Source organism: Patagioenas fasciata, chromosome 39 (genome assembly GCF_037038585.1).
Source record: "Patagioenas fasciata isolate bPatFas1 chromosome 39, bPatFas1.hap1, whole genome shotgun sequence".
NCBI lineage: Eukaryota > Metazoa > Chordata > Aves > Columbiformes > Columbidae > Patagioenas > Patagioenas fasciata.
In genome coordinates, this window is record NC_092558.1 from 391,437 (window position 1) to 409,119 (window position 17,683).

A 17,683-nucleotide genomic window follows, 5' to 3' on the forward strand; every position below is an offset into this window, starting at 1 on the left:
CCACCCCGTACCCCCAAAATCCCACCTGGACGATGGGGGTGAAGCCGCCGCTCAGCGTCCCCCGCAGCAGCGCGTTGCGCGTGGTCCCCACCAGCAGCTCGTCCCCCGGGCCCTCGGCGATGGTGCGGACGGCGCCGAAGCGCTCGGGGAGCTGGGGACCCCGAAACATGGGAACCCCGAAACGTAATGGGGGGACACCCCAAAAATCCAGCGGCATGGGGACCCCAAAAATCCAGCGGCATGGGGACCCCAGAACCCAATGTCATGGACATCCCAAGACCCAACGTCATGGTCAATGCAAAACCCATCGGGGGGACCCCAAACCTCAACGTCATGGGACCCCAAAACCCAATGTCATGGACGTCCCAAGACCCAACGGCATGGGGACCCCATCCAGAAGTGCTCGGGGAGCTGGGGACCCCAAAACATGGGAACCCCGAAACATAATGGGGGGACACCCCAAAAATCCAGCGGCATGGGGACCCCAAAACCCAACGTCATGGACGTCCCAAGACCCAAAGTCATGGGGACCCCAAGACCCCAATGTCATGGGAACCCCATCCAGAAGTGCTCAGGGAGCTGGGGACCCCAAAACATGGGAACCCCGAAACGTAATGGGGGGACACCCCAAAAATCCAGCGGCATGGGGACCCCAGAACCCAACGTCACGGGGACCCCAAGACCCAACGTCATGGTCAACGCAACCCGAAGTGCGCGGGGAGCTGGGGACCCCAAAACACAATGGGGGGACACCCCAAAACCCAACGACATGGGGACCCCAAGACCCAACGTCATGGACACCCCAAAACCCCATGGCATGGACACCCCAAAAATCCAGCGGCATGGGGACCCAAAAACCCAACATCATGGTCAACGCAAAACCCATCGGGGGGACCCCAAACCTCAACGTCATGGGGACCCCAAGACCCAACGTCATGGGGACCCCAAGACCCCAATGTCATGGGTACTCCATCCAGATGTCCTCGGGGAGTTGGGGACCCCAAAACATGGGAACCCCGAAACATAATGGGGGGACACCCCAAAAATCCAGCGGCATGGGGACCCCAAAAATCCAGCGGCATGGGGACCTCAAAACCCAACATCATGGACGTCCCAAGACCCAACGCCATGGTCAACGCAAAACCCATCGGGGGGACCCCAAATCTCAGCGTCATGGGGACCCCGAAACCCAACATCATGGGGACCCCAAAACATGGGAACCCCAAAACACAACGGGGGGACACCCCAAAACCCAATGACATGGGGACCCCAAGACCCAACGTCATGGACACCCCAAAAATCCAGTATCATGGACGTCCCAAGACCCAACGTCATGGGGACCCCAAGACCCCAATGTCATGGGAACCCCATCCAGAAGCGCTCGGGGAGCTGGGGACCCCAAAACATGGGAACCCCGAAACGTAATGGGGGGACACCCCAAAAATCCAGCGGCATGGGGACCCCAAAGATCCAGTGGCATGGGGACCCCAAAACCCAACGTCATGGACGTCCCAAGACCCAACGTCATGGGGACCCCAAAAAATGGGAACCCCAAAACACAATGGGGAGACACCCCAAGACCCAACGTCATGGGAACCCCAAGACCCCAATGTCATAGGAACCCCATCCAGAAGTGCTCGGGGAGCTGGGGACCCCAAAACATGGGAACCCCGAAACGTAATGGGGGGACACCCCAAAACCCAACGACATGGGGACCCCAAGATCCAACGTCATGGACACCCCAAAACCCAATGGCATGGACACCCCAAAAATCCAGCGGCATGGGGACCCCAAAAATCCAGCATCATGGGGATCCCAGAACCCAACGTCACGGGGACCCCAAGACCCAATGTCATGGCCAACGCAACCCAAAGTGCGCGGGGAGCTGGGGACCCCAAAACACAATGGGGGGACACCCCAAAACCCAACGACATGGGGACCCCAAGACCCAACGTCATGGACACCCCAAAACCCAATGGCATGGACACCCCAAAAATCCAGCGGCATGGGGACCTCAAAACCCAACGTCATGGACGTCCCAAGACCCAACGTCATGGTCAATGCAAAACCCATCGGGGGGACCCCAAACCTCAACGTCATGGGGACCCCAAAACCCAATGTCATGGACGTCCCAAGACCCAACGTCATGGGGACCCCAAAACATGGGAACCCCAAAACACAATGGGGAGACACCCCAAGACCCAACGTCATGGGAACCCCAAAACCCAATGTCATGGACGTCCCAAGACCCAACGGCATGGGGACCCCAAGACCCCAATGTCATGGAAACCCCATCCAGAAGCCCTCAGGGAGCTGGGGACCCCGAAACATGGGAACCCCGAAACGTAATGGGGGGACACCCCAAAAATCCAGCGGCATGGGGACCCCAAAAATCCAGCGGCATGGGGACCCCAGAACCCAACGTCATGGGGACCCCAAGACCCAACGTCATGGTCAACGCAACCCGAAGTGCGCAGGGAGCTGGGGACCCCAAAACACAATGGGGGGACACCCCAAAACCCAACGACATGGGGACCCCAAGACCCAACGTCATGGACACCCCAAAACTCAATGGCATGGACACCCCAAAAATCCAGCGGCATGGGGACCCCAAAACCCAACATCATGGACGTCCCAAGACCCAAAGTCATGGGGACCCCAAGACCCCAATGTCATGGGAACCCCATCCAGAAGTGCTCGGGGAGCTGGGGACCCCAAAACATGGGAACCCCGAAACATAATGGGGGGACACCCCAAAAATCCAACAGCATGGGGACCCCAAAAATCCAGCGTCATGGGGACCCCAAGACCCAACGTCATGATCAACGCAACCCGAAGTGCGCGGGGAGCTGGGGACCCCAAAACACAATGGGGGGACACCCCAAAACCCAACGACATGGGGACCCAAAAACCCAACGTCATGGTCAACGCAAAACCCATCGGGGGGACCCCAAACCTCAACGTCATGGGGACCCCAAGACCCCAATGTCATGGGTACCCCATCCAGAAGTCCCCGGGGAGTTGGGGACCCCGAAACATGGGAACGCCGAAATGTAATGGGGGGACACCCCAAAAATCCAGCAGCATGGGGACCCCAGAACCCAACGTCATGGACGTCCCAAGACCCAACGTCATGGGGACCCCAAGACCCCAATGTCATGGAAACCCCATCCAGAAGCACTCGGGGAGCTGGGGACCCCAAAACATGGGAACCCCGAAACGTAATGGGGGGGACACCCCAAAAATCCAGCGGCATGGGGACCCCAGAACCCAACGTCATGGGGACCCCAAGACGCAACGGCATGGTCAACGCAACCCGAAGTGCGCACGGAGCTGGGGACCCCAAAACACAATGGGGGGACACCCCAAAACCCAACGACATGGGGACCCCAAGACCCAATGTCATGGACACCCCAAAACCCAATGGCATGGACACCCCAAAAATCCAGCGGCATGGGGACCCAAAAACCCAACGTCATGGTCAACGCAAAACCCATCGGGGGGACCCCAAACCTCAACGTCATGGGGACCCCAAGACCCCAATGTCATGGGTACCCCATCCAGAAGTCCTCGGGGAGTTGGGGACCCCAAAACATGGGAACGCCGAAATGTAATGGGGGGACACCCCAAAAATCCAGCAGCATGGGGACCCCAAAAATCCAGCGTCATGGGGACCCCAGAACCCAATGTCATGGACGTCCCAAGACCCAACGTCATGGGGACCCCAAGACCCCAATGTCATGGAAACCCCATCCAGAAGCACTCGGGGAGCTGGGGACCCCAAAACATGGGAACCTCGAAACGTAATGGGGGGGACACCCCAAAAATCCAGCGTCATGGGGACCCCAGAACCCAACGTCATGGGGACCCAAAACCCAACGTCACGGGGACCCCAAAACCCAGCGTCATGGTCAACACAACCCTGAAGCGCTTGGTGAGCTGGGGACCCCAAAACACAATGGGGGACACCCCAAGACCCAACGGCATGGGGACCCCAAAATCCAACATCATTGGGACCCCAAAACCCAACGTCGTGAACGTCCCAAGACCCAACGTCGTGGGGACCCCAAAACATGGGAACCCCAAAACACAACGGGGGGACACCCCAAAACCCAACATCATGGGGACCCCAAAACCCAACGTCATGAGGACCCCAGGACCCCAGTGTCATTGGAACCCCATCCTGAAGCTCTTGGGGAGCTGCGGGGCAATGGGGACCCCAAAACCATGGGAACCCCAAAACCCAATGTAATGGACACCCCAAAAATCCAGGGTCATGGGGACCCCAAAACCCAACGTCGTGGACGTCCCAAGACCCAATGTCATGGTCAACACAAACCCCAACATCATGGGAACCCCAAAACAAGGGGGACCCCAAACCCCAACATCATGGGGACCCCATCCTGAAGCTCTTGGGGAGCTGGGGAACCAGGGCCGGTTTTGGGGTGTCTGTGTCAGATTGGGGGTGTCAGCGTGTTTTGGGGTCCCCCACCTCGATCTCCCCCATGGTGGGTTTGGGGGTGTCAGGGGGGTCATTTTTGGGGTGCCCCACCCCAATCTCCCCCATGGTGGGTTTGGGGGGTTCAGTGTTGTGGGGTCAGTTTGGGAGTGTCAGGGGGGTCATTTTTGGGGTGCCCCACCCCAATCTCCCCCATGGCAGGTTTGGGGGTGTCAGCGTGTTCGGGGGTGTCAGGGGGGTCATTTTTGGGGTCCCCCACCCCAATCTCCCCCATGGTGGGTTTGGGGGATTCAGTGTTGGGGGGGTCAGTTTTGGGGTGTCAGTGGGGTCATTTTTGGGGTGCCCCACCCCAATCTCCCCCATGGTGGGTTTGGGGGTGTCAGTTTTGGGGTGTCAGGGGAGGTCATTTTTGGGGTTCCCCACCTCGATCTCCCCCATGGCAGGTTTGGGGGTGTCAGGGGGGTCATTTTTGGGGTGCCCCACCCCAATCTCCCCCATGGCAGTTTTGGGGTGTCGGGGGGTCATTTTTGGGGTCCCCCACCTCGATTTCCCCCATGGTGGGTTTGGGGGATTCAGTGTTGAGGGGTCAGTTTGGGGGTGTCAGGGGGGTCATTTTTGGGGTTCCCCACCCCAATCTCCCCCATGGCGGGTTTGGGGGGGTCAGTGTTGGGGGGTCAGTTTGGGGGTGTCAGGGGGGTCATTTTTGGGGTGCCCCACCCCAATCTCCCCCATGGTGGGTTTGGGGGGTCAGTGTTGGGGGGGGGGGTCATTTTCGGGGTCCCCACCTCGACCTCGGCCACGGCGCCGAGCCGGTTGCTCCAGAGGCGCAGGCGCCGGTCCCTGCCCCCGCTCAGCACCGCCCCGTCCCGCCGGCGGCTCAGGGCGAACACGCTGCCCTCGTGGGCCCGCGTCTGCTGACTCAGCTGGAACCACTCTGGGGGGACACGGCACCCATGGCACCCCAAGATCCCCCCCATGTCCCCCCATGTCCCCCCATGTCCCCCCATGTCCCCCCATGTCACCCCATGTCCCCCATATCTGCCCTCGTGGGCCCGCGTCTGCTGACTCAGCTGGAACCACTCTGGGGGGACACGGCACCCATGGCACCCCAAGATCCCCCCCATGTCCCCCCATGTCCCCCCATGTCCCCCCATGTCCCCCCATGTCACCCCATGTCCCCCATATCTGCCCTCGTGGGCCCGCGTCTGCTGACTCAGCTGGAACCACTCTGGGGGGACACGGCACCCATGGCACCCCAAGATCCCCCCCATGTCCCCCCATGTCCCCCCATGTCCCCCCATGTCCCCCCATGTCACCCCATGTCACCCCATGTCCCCCATATCTGCCCTCGTGGGCCCGCGTCTGCTGACTCAGCTGGAACCACTCTGGGGGGACACGGCACCCATGGCACCCCAAGATCCCCCCCATGTCACCCCATGTCCCCCCATGTCACCCCATGTCACCCCATGTCATCCTATGTCACCCCATGTCCCCCATATCTGCCCTCGTGGGCTCGCATCTGCTGACTCAGCTGGAACCACTCTGGGGGGACACGGCACCCATGGCACCCCAAGATCCCCCCCATGTCACCCCATGTCCCCCCATGTCCCCCCATGTCACCCCATGTCCCCCCATGTCACCCCATGTCATCCTATGTCACCCCATGTCCCCCATATCTGCCCTCGTGGGCCCGCGTCTGCTGACTCAGCTGGAACCACTCTGGGGGGACACGGCACCCATGGCACCCCAAGATCCCCCCCATGTCCCCCCATGTCCCCCCATGTCACCCCATGTCATCCTATGTCACCCCATGTCCCCCATATCTGCCCTCGTGGGCCCGCGTCTGCTGACTCAGCTGGAACCACTCTGGGGGGACACGGCACCCATGGCACCCCAAGATCCCCCCCATGTCACCCCATGTCCCCCCATGTCACCCCATGTCACCCCATGTCACCCCCATGTCACCCCATGTCCCCCATATCTGCCCTCGTGGGCCCGCATCTGCTGACTCAGCGGGAACCACTCTGGGGGGACACGGCACCCATGGCACCCCAAGATCCCCACACAACACCCCCATGTCCCCCCATGTCACCCCCATGTCCCCCCATGTCCCCCCATGTCACCCCATGTCATCCTATGTCCCCCATATCTGCCCTCGTGGGCCCGCGTCTGCTGACTCAGCTGGAACCACTCTGGGGGGACACGGCACCCATGGCACCCCAAGATCCCCCCCATGTCCCCCCATGTCACCCCATGTCACCCCATGTCACCCCATGTCACCCCATGTCACCCCATGTCCCCCATATCTGCCCTCGTGGGCCCGCGTCTGCTGACTCAGCTGGAACCACTCTGGGGGGACACGGCACCCATGGCACCCCAAGATCCCCCCCATGTCCCCCCATGTCCCCCCATGTCACCCCATGTCACCCCATGTGCCCCCATGTCCCCCCATGTCACCCCATGTCCCCCATATCTGCCCTCGTGGGCCCGCATCTGCTGACTCAGCTGGAACCACTCTGGGGGGACACGGCACCCATGGCACCCCAAGATCCCCCCCATGTCCCCCCATGTCACCCCATGTCACCCCATGTCACCCCATGTCACCCCATGTCACCCCCATGTCACCCCATGTCCCCCATATCTGCCCTCGTGGGCCCGCGTCTGCTGACTCAGCTGGAACCACTCTGGGGGGACACGGCACCCATGGCACCCCAAGATCCCCCCCATGTCCCCCCATGTCCCCCCATGTCACCCCATGTCCCCCCATGTCCCCCCATGTCCCCCCATGTCACCCCATGTCACCCCATGTCATCCTATGTCCCCCATATCTGCCCTCGTGGGCCCGCATCTGCTGACTCAGCTGGAACCACTCTGGGGGGACACGGCACCCATGGCACCCCAAGATCCCCCCCATGTCACCCCATGTCCCCCCATGTCACCCCATGTCACCCCATGTCATCCTATGTCACCCCATGTCCCCCATATCTGCCCTCGTGGGCTCGCATCTGCTGACTCAGCTGGAACCACTCTGGGGGGACACGGCACCCATGGCACCCCAAGATCCCCACACAACACCCCCATGTCCCCCCATGTCCCCCCATGTCACCCCATGTCACCCCATGTCCCCCCATGTCACCCCATGTCCACCATATCTGCCCTCGTGGGCCCGCATCTGCTGACTCAGCTGGAACCACTCTGGGGGGACACGGCACCCATGGCACCCCAAGATCCCCCCCATGTCACCCGATGTCCCCCCATGTCACCCCATGTCACCCCATGTCATCCTATGTCACCCAATGTCCCCCATATCTGCCCTCGTGGGCCCGCGTCTGCTGACTCAGCTGGAACCACTCTGGGGGGACACGGCACCCATGGCACCCCAAGATCCCCCCCATGTCACCCCATGTCCCCCCATGTCCCCCCATGTCACCCCATGTCCCCCCATGTCACCCCATGTCCCCCATATCTGCCCTCGTGGGCCCGCGTCTGCTGACTCAGCTGGAACCACTCTGGGGGGACACGGCACCCATGGCACCCCAAGATCCCCCCATGTCACCCCATGTCCCCCCATGTCCCCCCATGTCACCCCATGTCACCCCATGTCACCCCCATGTCACCCCATGTCCCCCATATCTGCCCTCGTGGGCCCGCGTCTGCTGACTCAGCTGGAACCACTCTGGGGGGACACGGCACCCATGGCACCCCAAGATCCCCCCCATGTCCCCCCATGTCCCCCCATGTCACCCCATGTCCCCCCATGTCCCCCCATGTCATCCTATGTCCCCCATATCTGCCCTCGTGGGCCCGCGTCTGCTGACTCAGCTGGAACCACTCTGGGGGGACACGGCACCCATGGCACCCCAAGATCCCCCCCATGTCACCCCATGTCCCCCCATGTCACCCCATGTCACCCCATGTCATCCTATGTCACCCCATGTCCACCATATCTGCCCTCGTGGGCCCGCGTCTGCTGACTCAGCTGGAACCACTCTGGGGGGACACGGCACCCATGGCACCCCAAGATCCCCCATGGGTCCCCCAGAGTCCCCCCATGTCCCCCTGTGTCCCCCATGTCACCCACTTCCCCCAATGTCACCCCATGTCCCCCCATATCTGCCCTCGTCTGCTGACTCAGCTGGAACCACTCTGGGGGGACACGGCACCCATGGCACCCCAAGATCCCCCCCATATCCCCTGTGTCACCCCAATATCCCCCCGGGTCCCCCAGATTCCCCCCATGTCCCTCTGTGCACCCCAAAACCCCAATATCATGAGCACCCCATCCCCAAGCACTCAGGGACCTGGGGGACAAGGGGACACCCCAAAACCCCAATGGGGTCACCCCCAAGACCCCAATATCATGAGCACCCCCATCCCCAAGCACTCAGGGACCTGGAGGACAAGGGGGGACCCCAAAACCCCAATGGGGGGCCACCCCAAAACCCCAACGGTTGCCACCCCAAAACCCCAATATCATGGTCACCCCATCCTGAAGCTCTTGGGGACCTGGGAGGACGATGGGGGAACCCCAATATCATGGGCACCCCATTCTGAAGCTCTTGGGGACCTGGGGGACAAGGGGGGACCCCAAAACCCCAACGGTTGCCACCCCAAAACCCCAATATCATGGTCACCTCATCCCCAATCTCTTGGGGACCTGGGGGACAAGAGGGGACCCCAAAATCCCAATGGTTGCCACCGTAAAACCCCAATATCATGGCCACCCCATCCCCAATCTCTTGGGGACTTGGGGAACAAGGGGGGACCCCAAAACCCCAACGGTTGTCACCCCAAAACCCCAATATCATGGCCACCCCATCCCCAATCTCTTGGGGACCTGGGGGACAAGAGGGGGCCCCAAAACCCCAATATCATGGCCACCCCATCCCCAATCTCTTGGGGACCTGGGGAACAAGGGGGGACCCCAAAACCCCATCGGTTGCCACCCCAACACCCCAATATCATGGCCACCCCATCCCCAATCTCTTGGGGACTTGGGGGACAAGGGGGGACCCCAAAACCCCAACGGTTGCCACCCCAAAACCCCAATATCGTGGCCACCCCATCCCCAATCTCTTGGGGACCTGGGGGACAAGGGGGGACCCCAAAACCCCAATATCATGGCCACCCCATCCCCAATCTCTTGGGGACTTGGGGAACAAGGGGGGACCCCAAAACCCCAACGGTTGTCACCCCAAAGACCCAATATCATGGCCACCCCATCCTCAATCTCTTGGGGACCTGGGGGACAAGGGAGGACCCCAAAACCCCAATATCATGGCCACCCCATCCCCAATCTCTTGGGGACCTGGGGAACAAGGGGGGACCCCAAAACCCCAACAGTTGCCACCCCAACACCCCAATATCATGGCCACCTCATATCCAATCTCTTGGGGACCTGGGGAACAAGGGGGGACCCCAAAACCCCAACCTTTGCCACCCCAAAACCCCAATATGATGGCCACCCCATCCCCAATCTCTTGGGGACCTGGGGGACAAGAGGGGACCCCAAAACCCCAATATCATGGCCACCCCTTCCTCAATCTCTTGGGGATCTGGGGGACAAGGGGGGACCCCAAAACCCCATCGGTTGCCACCCCAACACCCCAATATCATGGCCACCTCATATCCAATCTCTTGGGGACCTGGGGGACAAGGGGGGACCCCAAAACCCCAACGGTTGCCACCATAAAACCCCAATATCATGGCCACCCCATCCCCAATCTCTTGGGGACTTGGGGGACAAGGGGGGACCCCAAAACCCCATCGGTTGCCACCCCAACACCCCAATATCATGGCCACCTCATATCCAATCTCTTGGGGACCTGGGGGACAAGGGGGGACCCCAAAACCCCATCGGTTGCCACCCCAAAACCCCAATATCATGGCCACCCCATCCCCAATCTCTTGGGCACCTGGGAGATGAGGGGGGGACCCCCCAAAATCATGGCACCCCCACCTTTTCCTCCCTTCCCGGCCGCCCCCCGTGTCCAGGTCAGGATGTTCCCCTCGGAGTCCCCGGTCAACACGTCCCCATCTCCATCGAATATGAAGCAATGGATGAACTTGGGCTTCTTGTACTTCTACAAAACAGAGGAGGCGGGGGGAACAGAACATCAGTGACCCCCCCGGACCCTCCCCCCCCTTAAAACGCACCCCAAAACCCCCTCGTCTCACCCCAAAAATGCCCTGTTTCTTGGTGAGCGCTGCGCCGCTCCAGGTCCAGAAGTAGACGTGGGATTTGCCGCTGGTGATGATGCTGCCGCTGTCGCGGGGGTTGAACTCCACCGACAGCACCGACTCGTTGGTGCTCTGGGGGATGGGGGGCGGTGGGGTTGGGGGGTGGTGGGGTGGGGTTTGGGGGGGTCTAGGGTGGGGTTTGGGGTCTTTAGGTTGGGTTTTGGGGGGTCTAGGGTGGGTTTTGGGGTCTTTAGGTTGGGGGATAGGGGCTCTATGATGAGTTATATGGGCTCTATGATGAGTTATATGGGCTCTGTGTTGGGTTTTGGGGTGTCTAGGTTGGGTTTTGGGGTCTTCAGGTTGGGTTTTGGGGGGTCTAGGGTGGGTTTTGGGGTCTTTAGGTTGGGCTATAGGGGCTCTATGACGAGTTGTATGGGCTCTATGATGAGTTATATGGGCTCTGTGTTGGGTTTTGGGGTGTCTATGTTGGGTTTTGAGGTCTTTAGGTTGGGATTTGTAGGGTCTAGGTTGGGTTTTGGGGTCTTTAGGTTGGGATTTGGAGGGTCTAGGTAGGGTTTGGGGGTCTTCAGGTTGGGTTTTGGGGGGTCTAGGGTGGGTTTTGGGGGATCTAGGTAGGGTTATAGGGGCTCTATGTTGGGTTTTGGGGTGTCTATGTTGGGTTCTGTGGTCTTTAGGTTGGGTTTTGGGGGCTTTAGGTTGGGTTATGGGGGATCTAGGTTGAGTTTTGGGGGCTCTAGTCTGGGTTATGGGGGTTCTATGTTGAGTTCTGGGGGATCTATGTTGGGTTTGGGGTCTCTGTTGAGTTCTGGGGTCTCTGTGTTGGGTTTTGGGGTCTTTAGGTTGGGATTTGGGGGGTCTAGGTTGGGTTTTGGGGTCTTCAGGTTGGGATTTGGGGGGTCTAGGTTGGGTTTTGGGGGCTCTGGGTTGGGTTTTGGGGGCTTTAGGTTGGGTCTTGGGGTCTTTAGGTTGGGTTATAGGGGGTCTATGTTGAGTTATATGGGCTCTATGTTGAGTTTTGGGGGGTCTTGGATGGGTTTTGGGGGCTCTGGGTTGGGATTTGGGGGGTCTAGGTTGGGTTTTGGGGTCTTCAGGTTGGGTTTTTGGGGCTTTAGGTTGGGTTTTTGGGGCTCTAGGTTGGGTTTTGGGGGCTCTCTGTTAAGTTTTGGTGTCTCTATGTTGAGTTTTGGGGGCTCTATGTTGGGTTTTGGGGTGTCTATGTTGGGTTCTGGGGTCTTTAGGTTGGGATTTGGGGGGTCTAGGTTGGGTTTTGGGGGCTTTAGGTTGGGTTATGGGGGATCTAGGTTGAGTTTTGGGGGCTCTAGTCTGGGTTATGGGGGTTCTATGTTGAGTTCTGGGGGATCTATGTTGGGTTTTGGGGTCTCTAGGTTGGGTTTTGGGGGATCTATGTTGAGTCTTGGGGTGTCTAGGTTGAGTTATAGGGGCTCTATGTTGGGTTTTGGGGTCTTTAGGTTGGGATTTGGGGGGTCTATGTTGGGTTTGGGGGGGTCTAGGTTGAGTTTTGGGGGGTCTAGGTTGGGTTTTGGGGGATGTATGTTGGGTTTTGGGGGACCTATGTTGGGTCTTGGAGTCTTTAGGTTGGGTTATAGGGGCTCTACGTTGGGTTTTGGGGTGTCTATGTTGGCTTCGGGGGTCTCTCTGTTGAGTTTTGAGGTCTCTATGTTGAGTTTGGGGGGTCTACGCTGGATTTTGGGGACTCTATGCCGAGTTCTGGGGGATCTATGTTGGGTTTTGGGGGGTCTAGGTTGGGTTATAGGGGCTCTATGTTGGGTTTTGGGGTCTTTAGGTTGGGTTTTGGGGGGTCTAGGTTGAGTTATAGGGGCTCGATGTTGGGTTTTGGGGGGTCTACGTTGGGTTATAGGGCGTCTATATTGAGTTTGGGCGGTCTAGGTTGGGTTTTGGGGTCTTCAGGTTGGGTTTTGGGGGCTTCAGGTTGAGTTTTGGGGGGTCTAGGTTGGGTTATGGGGGTTCTGGGTTGGGTTTTGGGGTCTTTAGGTTGGGCTATAGGGGCTCTATGATGAGTTATATGGCTTCTATGTTGGGTTTTGGGGGGGTCTACGTTGGGTTATGGGGGCTCTAGGTTGGGTTATGGGGGATCTAGGTTGGGTTTTGGGGTCTTCAGGTTGGGTTATAGGAGCTCTATGTTGGGTTTTGGGGTCTACATTGGGTTTTGCGGTCTACGTTGGGTTTTGGGGGGTCTAGGTTGGGTTTATGGGTCTCTGTGTTGAGTTTTGGGGTCTCTCTGTTGGGTTTGGGGGTCCCAATGCAATTTTGGGGTCCTGAGTGGGTTCTGGGGTCTCTGTTGGGTTCTGGGTCTCTATGTTGGGTTCTGGGGTCTCTATGTTGGGTTTTGGGGTCTACGTTGGGTTTTGTGGTCTACGTTGGGTTTTGGGGGGTCTAGGTTGGGTTATGGGTCTCTGTGTTGAGTTTTGGGGTCCCAGGTGGGTTTCGGGGTCTCTATGTTGGGTTCTGGGTCTCTATGTTGAGTTCTGGGGGTCTTCAGGTTGGGTTTTGGGGGGGTCTAGGTTGGGTTATGGGTCTCTGTGTTGAGTTTTGGGGTCCCAGGTGTGTTTCGAGGACTCTATGTTGGGTTATGGGTCTCTCTGTTGGGTTTCGGGGTCCCAGGTGGGTTTTGGGGTCCCAGGGCAGTTTTGGGGTCCTTGGTGGGTTCTGGGGTCTCTATGTTGGGTTATGGGGTCTCTATGTTGGGTTATGGGTCTCTATGTTGGGTTCTGGGTCTCTATGTTGGGTTTTGGGGTCCCAGTGTGGGTTTTAGGGTCTCTATGTTGCATTTTGGGGTCCCAGGTGGGTTTTGGGGTCCCCTCACCTTGACCTCGGCCAGCTTGGCCCCCCGGGCACAGTCCCAAACCGACATCATGTGCTCGTTGGACTCGTCCACCACGCACAGGTGGGCGCCCTGGTCCTGGGGACGGACAGACGGACACGGGGTGACGGGGGACAGACGGACGCGGGGGGATGGACGGACGTGGGGTGACGGGGGGACAGACGGACAGACACGGGGTGATGGGGGACGCATGGGGACAGAGGGACACGGGGTGATGGGGGACATGGGGTGATGGGGGACACATGGGAACAGACAGACATGGGGGATTGGGGGACACATGGGGACAGATGGACACGGGGTGATGGGGGACATGGGGTGATGGGGGACACATGGGGACAGACGGGCATGGGGTGATGGGGGACACAGGGTGATGGGGGACATGGGGTGATGGGGGACATGGGGTGATGGGGGACACATGGGGACAGACGGGCATGGGGTGATGGGGGACACAGGGTGATGGGGGACATGGGGTGATGGGGGACACATGGGGACAGACGGACACAGGGTGATGGGGGACATGGGGTGATGGGGGACACATGGGGACAGACGGACATGGGGTGATGGATGGACATGGGGTGATGGGGGACACATGGGGACAGACGGACATGGGGTGATGGGGGACATGGGGTGATGGGGGACACAGGGGGACAGACGGACATTGGGTGATGGGGGACATGGGGTGATGGGGGACACAGGGGGACAGACGGACATGGGGTGATGGGGGACACATGGGGACAGACAGACATGGGGGATTGGGGGACATGGGGTGATGGGGGACACATGGGGACATATGGACACGGGGTGATGGGGGACATGGGGTGATGGGGGACACATGGGGACAGACGGACACGGGGTGATGGGGGACATGGGGTGATGGGGGACACATGGGGACAGACGGACATGGGGTGATGGGGGACATGGGGTGATGGGGGATGGACGTACAGGGGGGGATGGGGACAGGGGGGCACGGGGGGTGACCGGGGGCCATGGGGGGCCGCGGGCCGGCCGGCCGGGCGCAGGACGGACTCACGGCGCAGGAGAAGGCCAGGGAGCCCACGCCGCGCTCGAAGCTGCCGAGCCCGATCTGCTGCAGCGTCTGCAGCGTCGCCGAGTCCCAGATGTGAACCACGGGCGGCAGCGCCTGCGCCACGGGGGACACGGGGACATGGGGACACCACGGGGGACAGGGGGACGTGGGGGGATGTGAGGGGATGTGGGGATATGGGGACATGGGGACATGGGGGAATATGGGAATATGGGGACATGGGGACACCACGGGGGGACAGGGGGGGATGTGGGGATATGGGGGACATTGGGACATGGGGGGATATGGGGACACGGGGACATGGGGACACCACGGGGGGACAGGGGGACATGGGGGGATGTGAGGGGATGTGGGGATATGGGGACATGGGGACATGGGGGGATATGGGGATATGGGGACATGGGGGATATGGGGATAGGGGGACAGGGGGATATGGGGATATGGGGACATCACGGGGGATATGGGGACAATGGGGACATGGGGAATATGAGGGATATGGGGGACATTGGGGGAAATGGGGGATATGGGGGATATGGGGGATATGGGGACATGGGGGGGTGTGGGGGACATGCGGGGATATGGAGGACATGGGGGGAAATGGGGGGAAATGGGGGGAAATGGGGGTATGGGGACATGGGGGACATGGGGGATATGGGGATATGGGGGACATGGGGACAATGGGGACATGGGGGATATGGGGGACATGGGGGGACACGGGGGACATGGGGGGATATGGGGGGACATAGGGACATTGGGGGACATGGGGAATATGGGGATATGGGGACAGGGAGATATGGGGGACATGGGGGGAAATGGGGGGACATTGGGACATGGGGGCATATGGGGATATGGGGGGATATGGGGATATGGGGACATGGGGGATATGGGGATATGGGGACAGGGGGACATGGGGACATCATGGGGGATATGGGGACAATGGGGACATGGAGGGACGCGGGGGACATGGGGGGATATGGGAGGACATAGGGACATTGGGACATGGGGAATATGGGGATATGGGGACAGGGGGTTATGGGGGACATGGGGGGAAATGGGGGATATGGGGGATATGGGGACATGGGGGGATGTGGGGGACATGGGGGGATATGGGGATATGGGGGACATGGGGACATTGGGGATATGGGGATATGGGGACAATGGGGAATATGGGGGACATGGGGAATATGGGGGATATGGGGACATGGGGGGACGCGGGGGACATAGGGGGATATGGGGGGACATGGGGACATTGGGACATGGGGAATATGGGGATATGGGGACAGGGGGATATGGGGGACATGGGGGGAAATGGGGGGAAATGGGGGATATGGGGACATGGGGGGATGTGGGGGACATGGGGGGATATGGGGATATGGGGGACATGGGGGATATGGGGATATGGGGACAATGGGGACATGAGGGATATGGGGGATATGAGGGACATGGGGGATATAGGGGATATGGGGACATGGGGGGATGTGGGGGACATGGGGGGATATGGGGGGACATGGGGACATTGGGACATGGGGGATATGGGGGACATGGGCATATGGAGACAGGGGGATATGGGGGACATGGGGGATATGGGGAACATCACGGGGATATGGGACATCATGGGGGACATGGGGGGACATCATGGGGACACGGGGACATGGGGACATCACGGGAACACCATGGAGACATGGGGGGTGTGGGGGGATATGGATACATGGGGATATGGGGATATGGGGGGATATGGGGGACATTGGGGGATATGGGGGACATGGGGAATATGGGGGATATGGGGATATGGGGGGACATGGGGGGACATGGGGACATCGGGACATGGGGGATATGAGGGATATGGGGACATGGGGACGGGGGATATGGGGGACATTGGACATGGGGATATGGGGACACGAGGCTATGGGGAGAGCATGGTGACAGCATGGGGACACAGGGACATAGGGGGACATGGGGGGACATGGGGACACAGGGACATCATGGGGGACATGGGGGGATATGGGATATGCGGACATTGGGGGATCCCATCCCATCCCACCCCATCCCATCCCATCTCCATCTTCATCTCCATCTTCATCCCATCCCATCCCATCCCCATCCCACCCCCATCCCATCCCATCCCATCCCATCCCATCCCATCCCATCCCACCCCATCCCATCCCATCTCCATCTCCATCTTCATCTCCATCTTCATCCCATCCCATCCCCATCCCATCCCCATCCCATCCCATCCCATCCCACCCCATCCCATCCCATCCCATCTCCATCTTCATCTCCATCTTCATCCTCATCCCATCCCACCCCAACCTACCCCATCTCCATCCTCATCTTCATCCCATCCCATCGCCATCCCATCCTCATCTTCATCCTCATCCCGTCCCACCCCATCCCACCCATCCTCATTGCATCCCATCTCTATCTCCATCTTCATTCTGATCTTCATCCCATCCCACCCCATCCCACCCCATCCCACCCCATCCCACCCACCCCATCCATCCCATCCCATCTCCATCTCCATCCTCATCGCATCCCATCCCCATCTCATATCCATCTTCATCTCCATCTTCATCCTCATCTCATCCCATTCTCACCCCATCCCCATCCCATATCCATCTTCATCTCCATCTTCATCCTCACCTTCATCCCATCCCATCCAGTCCATTCCATCTCCATCCTCATCTTCATCCCATCCCCATCCCATCCTCATACTCATCCCATCCATCCATCCCATATCCATCTTCATCTCCATCTTCATCCTCATCCCATCCCATCTCATCCCATCCTCATCCCATCCCCATCCCATCCTCATCCTCATCCTCATCCCATCCATCCCATCCAATCCATTCCATCTCCATCCTCATCTTCATCCCATCCCCATCCTCATCCTCATCCCATCCATTCCATTCCATCCCATCCATCCCATCCAATCCATTCCATCTCCATCCTCATCTTCATCCCATCCCCATTCCATCTTCATCCTCATCCCATCCCATCCATCCCATCCCATCCAATCCATTCCATCCCATATCCATCTTCATCCCATTCCCATCCTCATCCTCATCCCATCCCATCCATCCCATCCCATCCCATCCCATCCCACCCCATCCCATCC

General features: G+C 59.6%; 1 protein-coding gene across 2 annotated transcripts in view; it reads right to left on the minus strand.

The window, feature by feature from the left end:
• EML3 (EMAP like 3) overlaps window positions 1-17,683 on the minus strand; it is a 40,560-nt gene that overhangs the window by 6,056 nt on the left and 16,821 nt on the right. Inside the window, exons 10-15 of one of the 2 annotated variants that reach the window (XM_071801559.1) lie at window positions 14,554-14,664; window positions 13,506-13,601; window positions 10,637-10,771; window positions 10,419-10,542; window positions 5,245-5,393; window positions 26-151 (exon numbers count right to left, since the gene is read on the minus strand). In XM_071801559.1, coding sequence (XP_071657660.1) covers window positions 26-151; window positions 5,245-5,393; window positions 10,419-10,542; window positions 10,637-10,771; window positions 13,506-13,601; window positions 14,554-14,664 — 741 coding nt within the window. The remainder of the gene's footprint in view (window positions 1-25; window positions 152-5,244; window positions 5,394-10,418; window positions 10,543-10,636; window positions 10,772-13,505; window positions 13,602-14,553; window positions 14,665-17,683) is intronic. The other variant, XM_071801560.1, reaches the window with a different exon arrangement.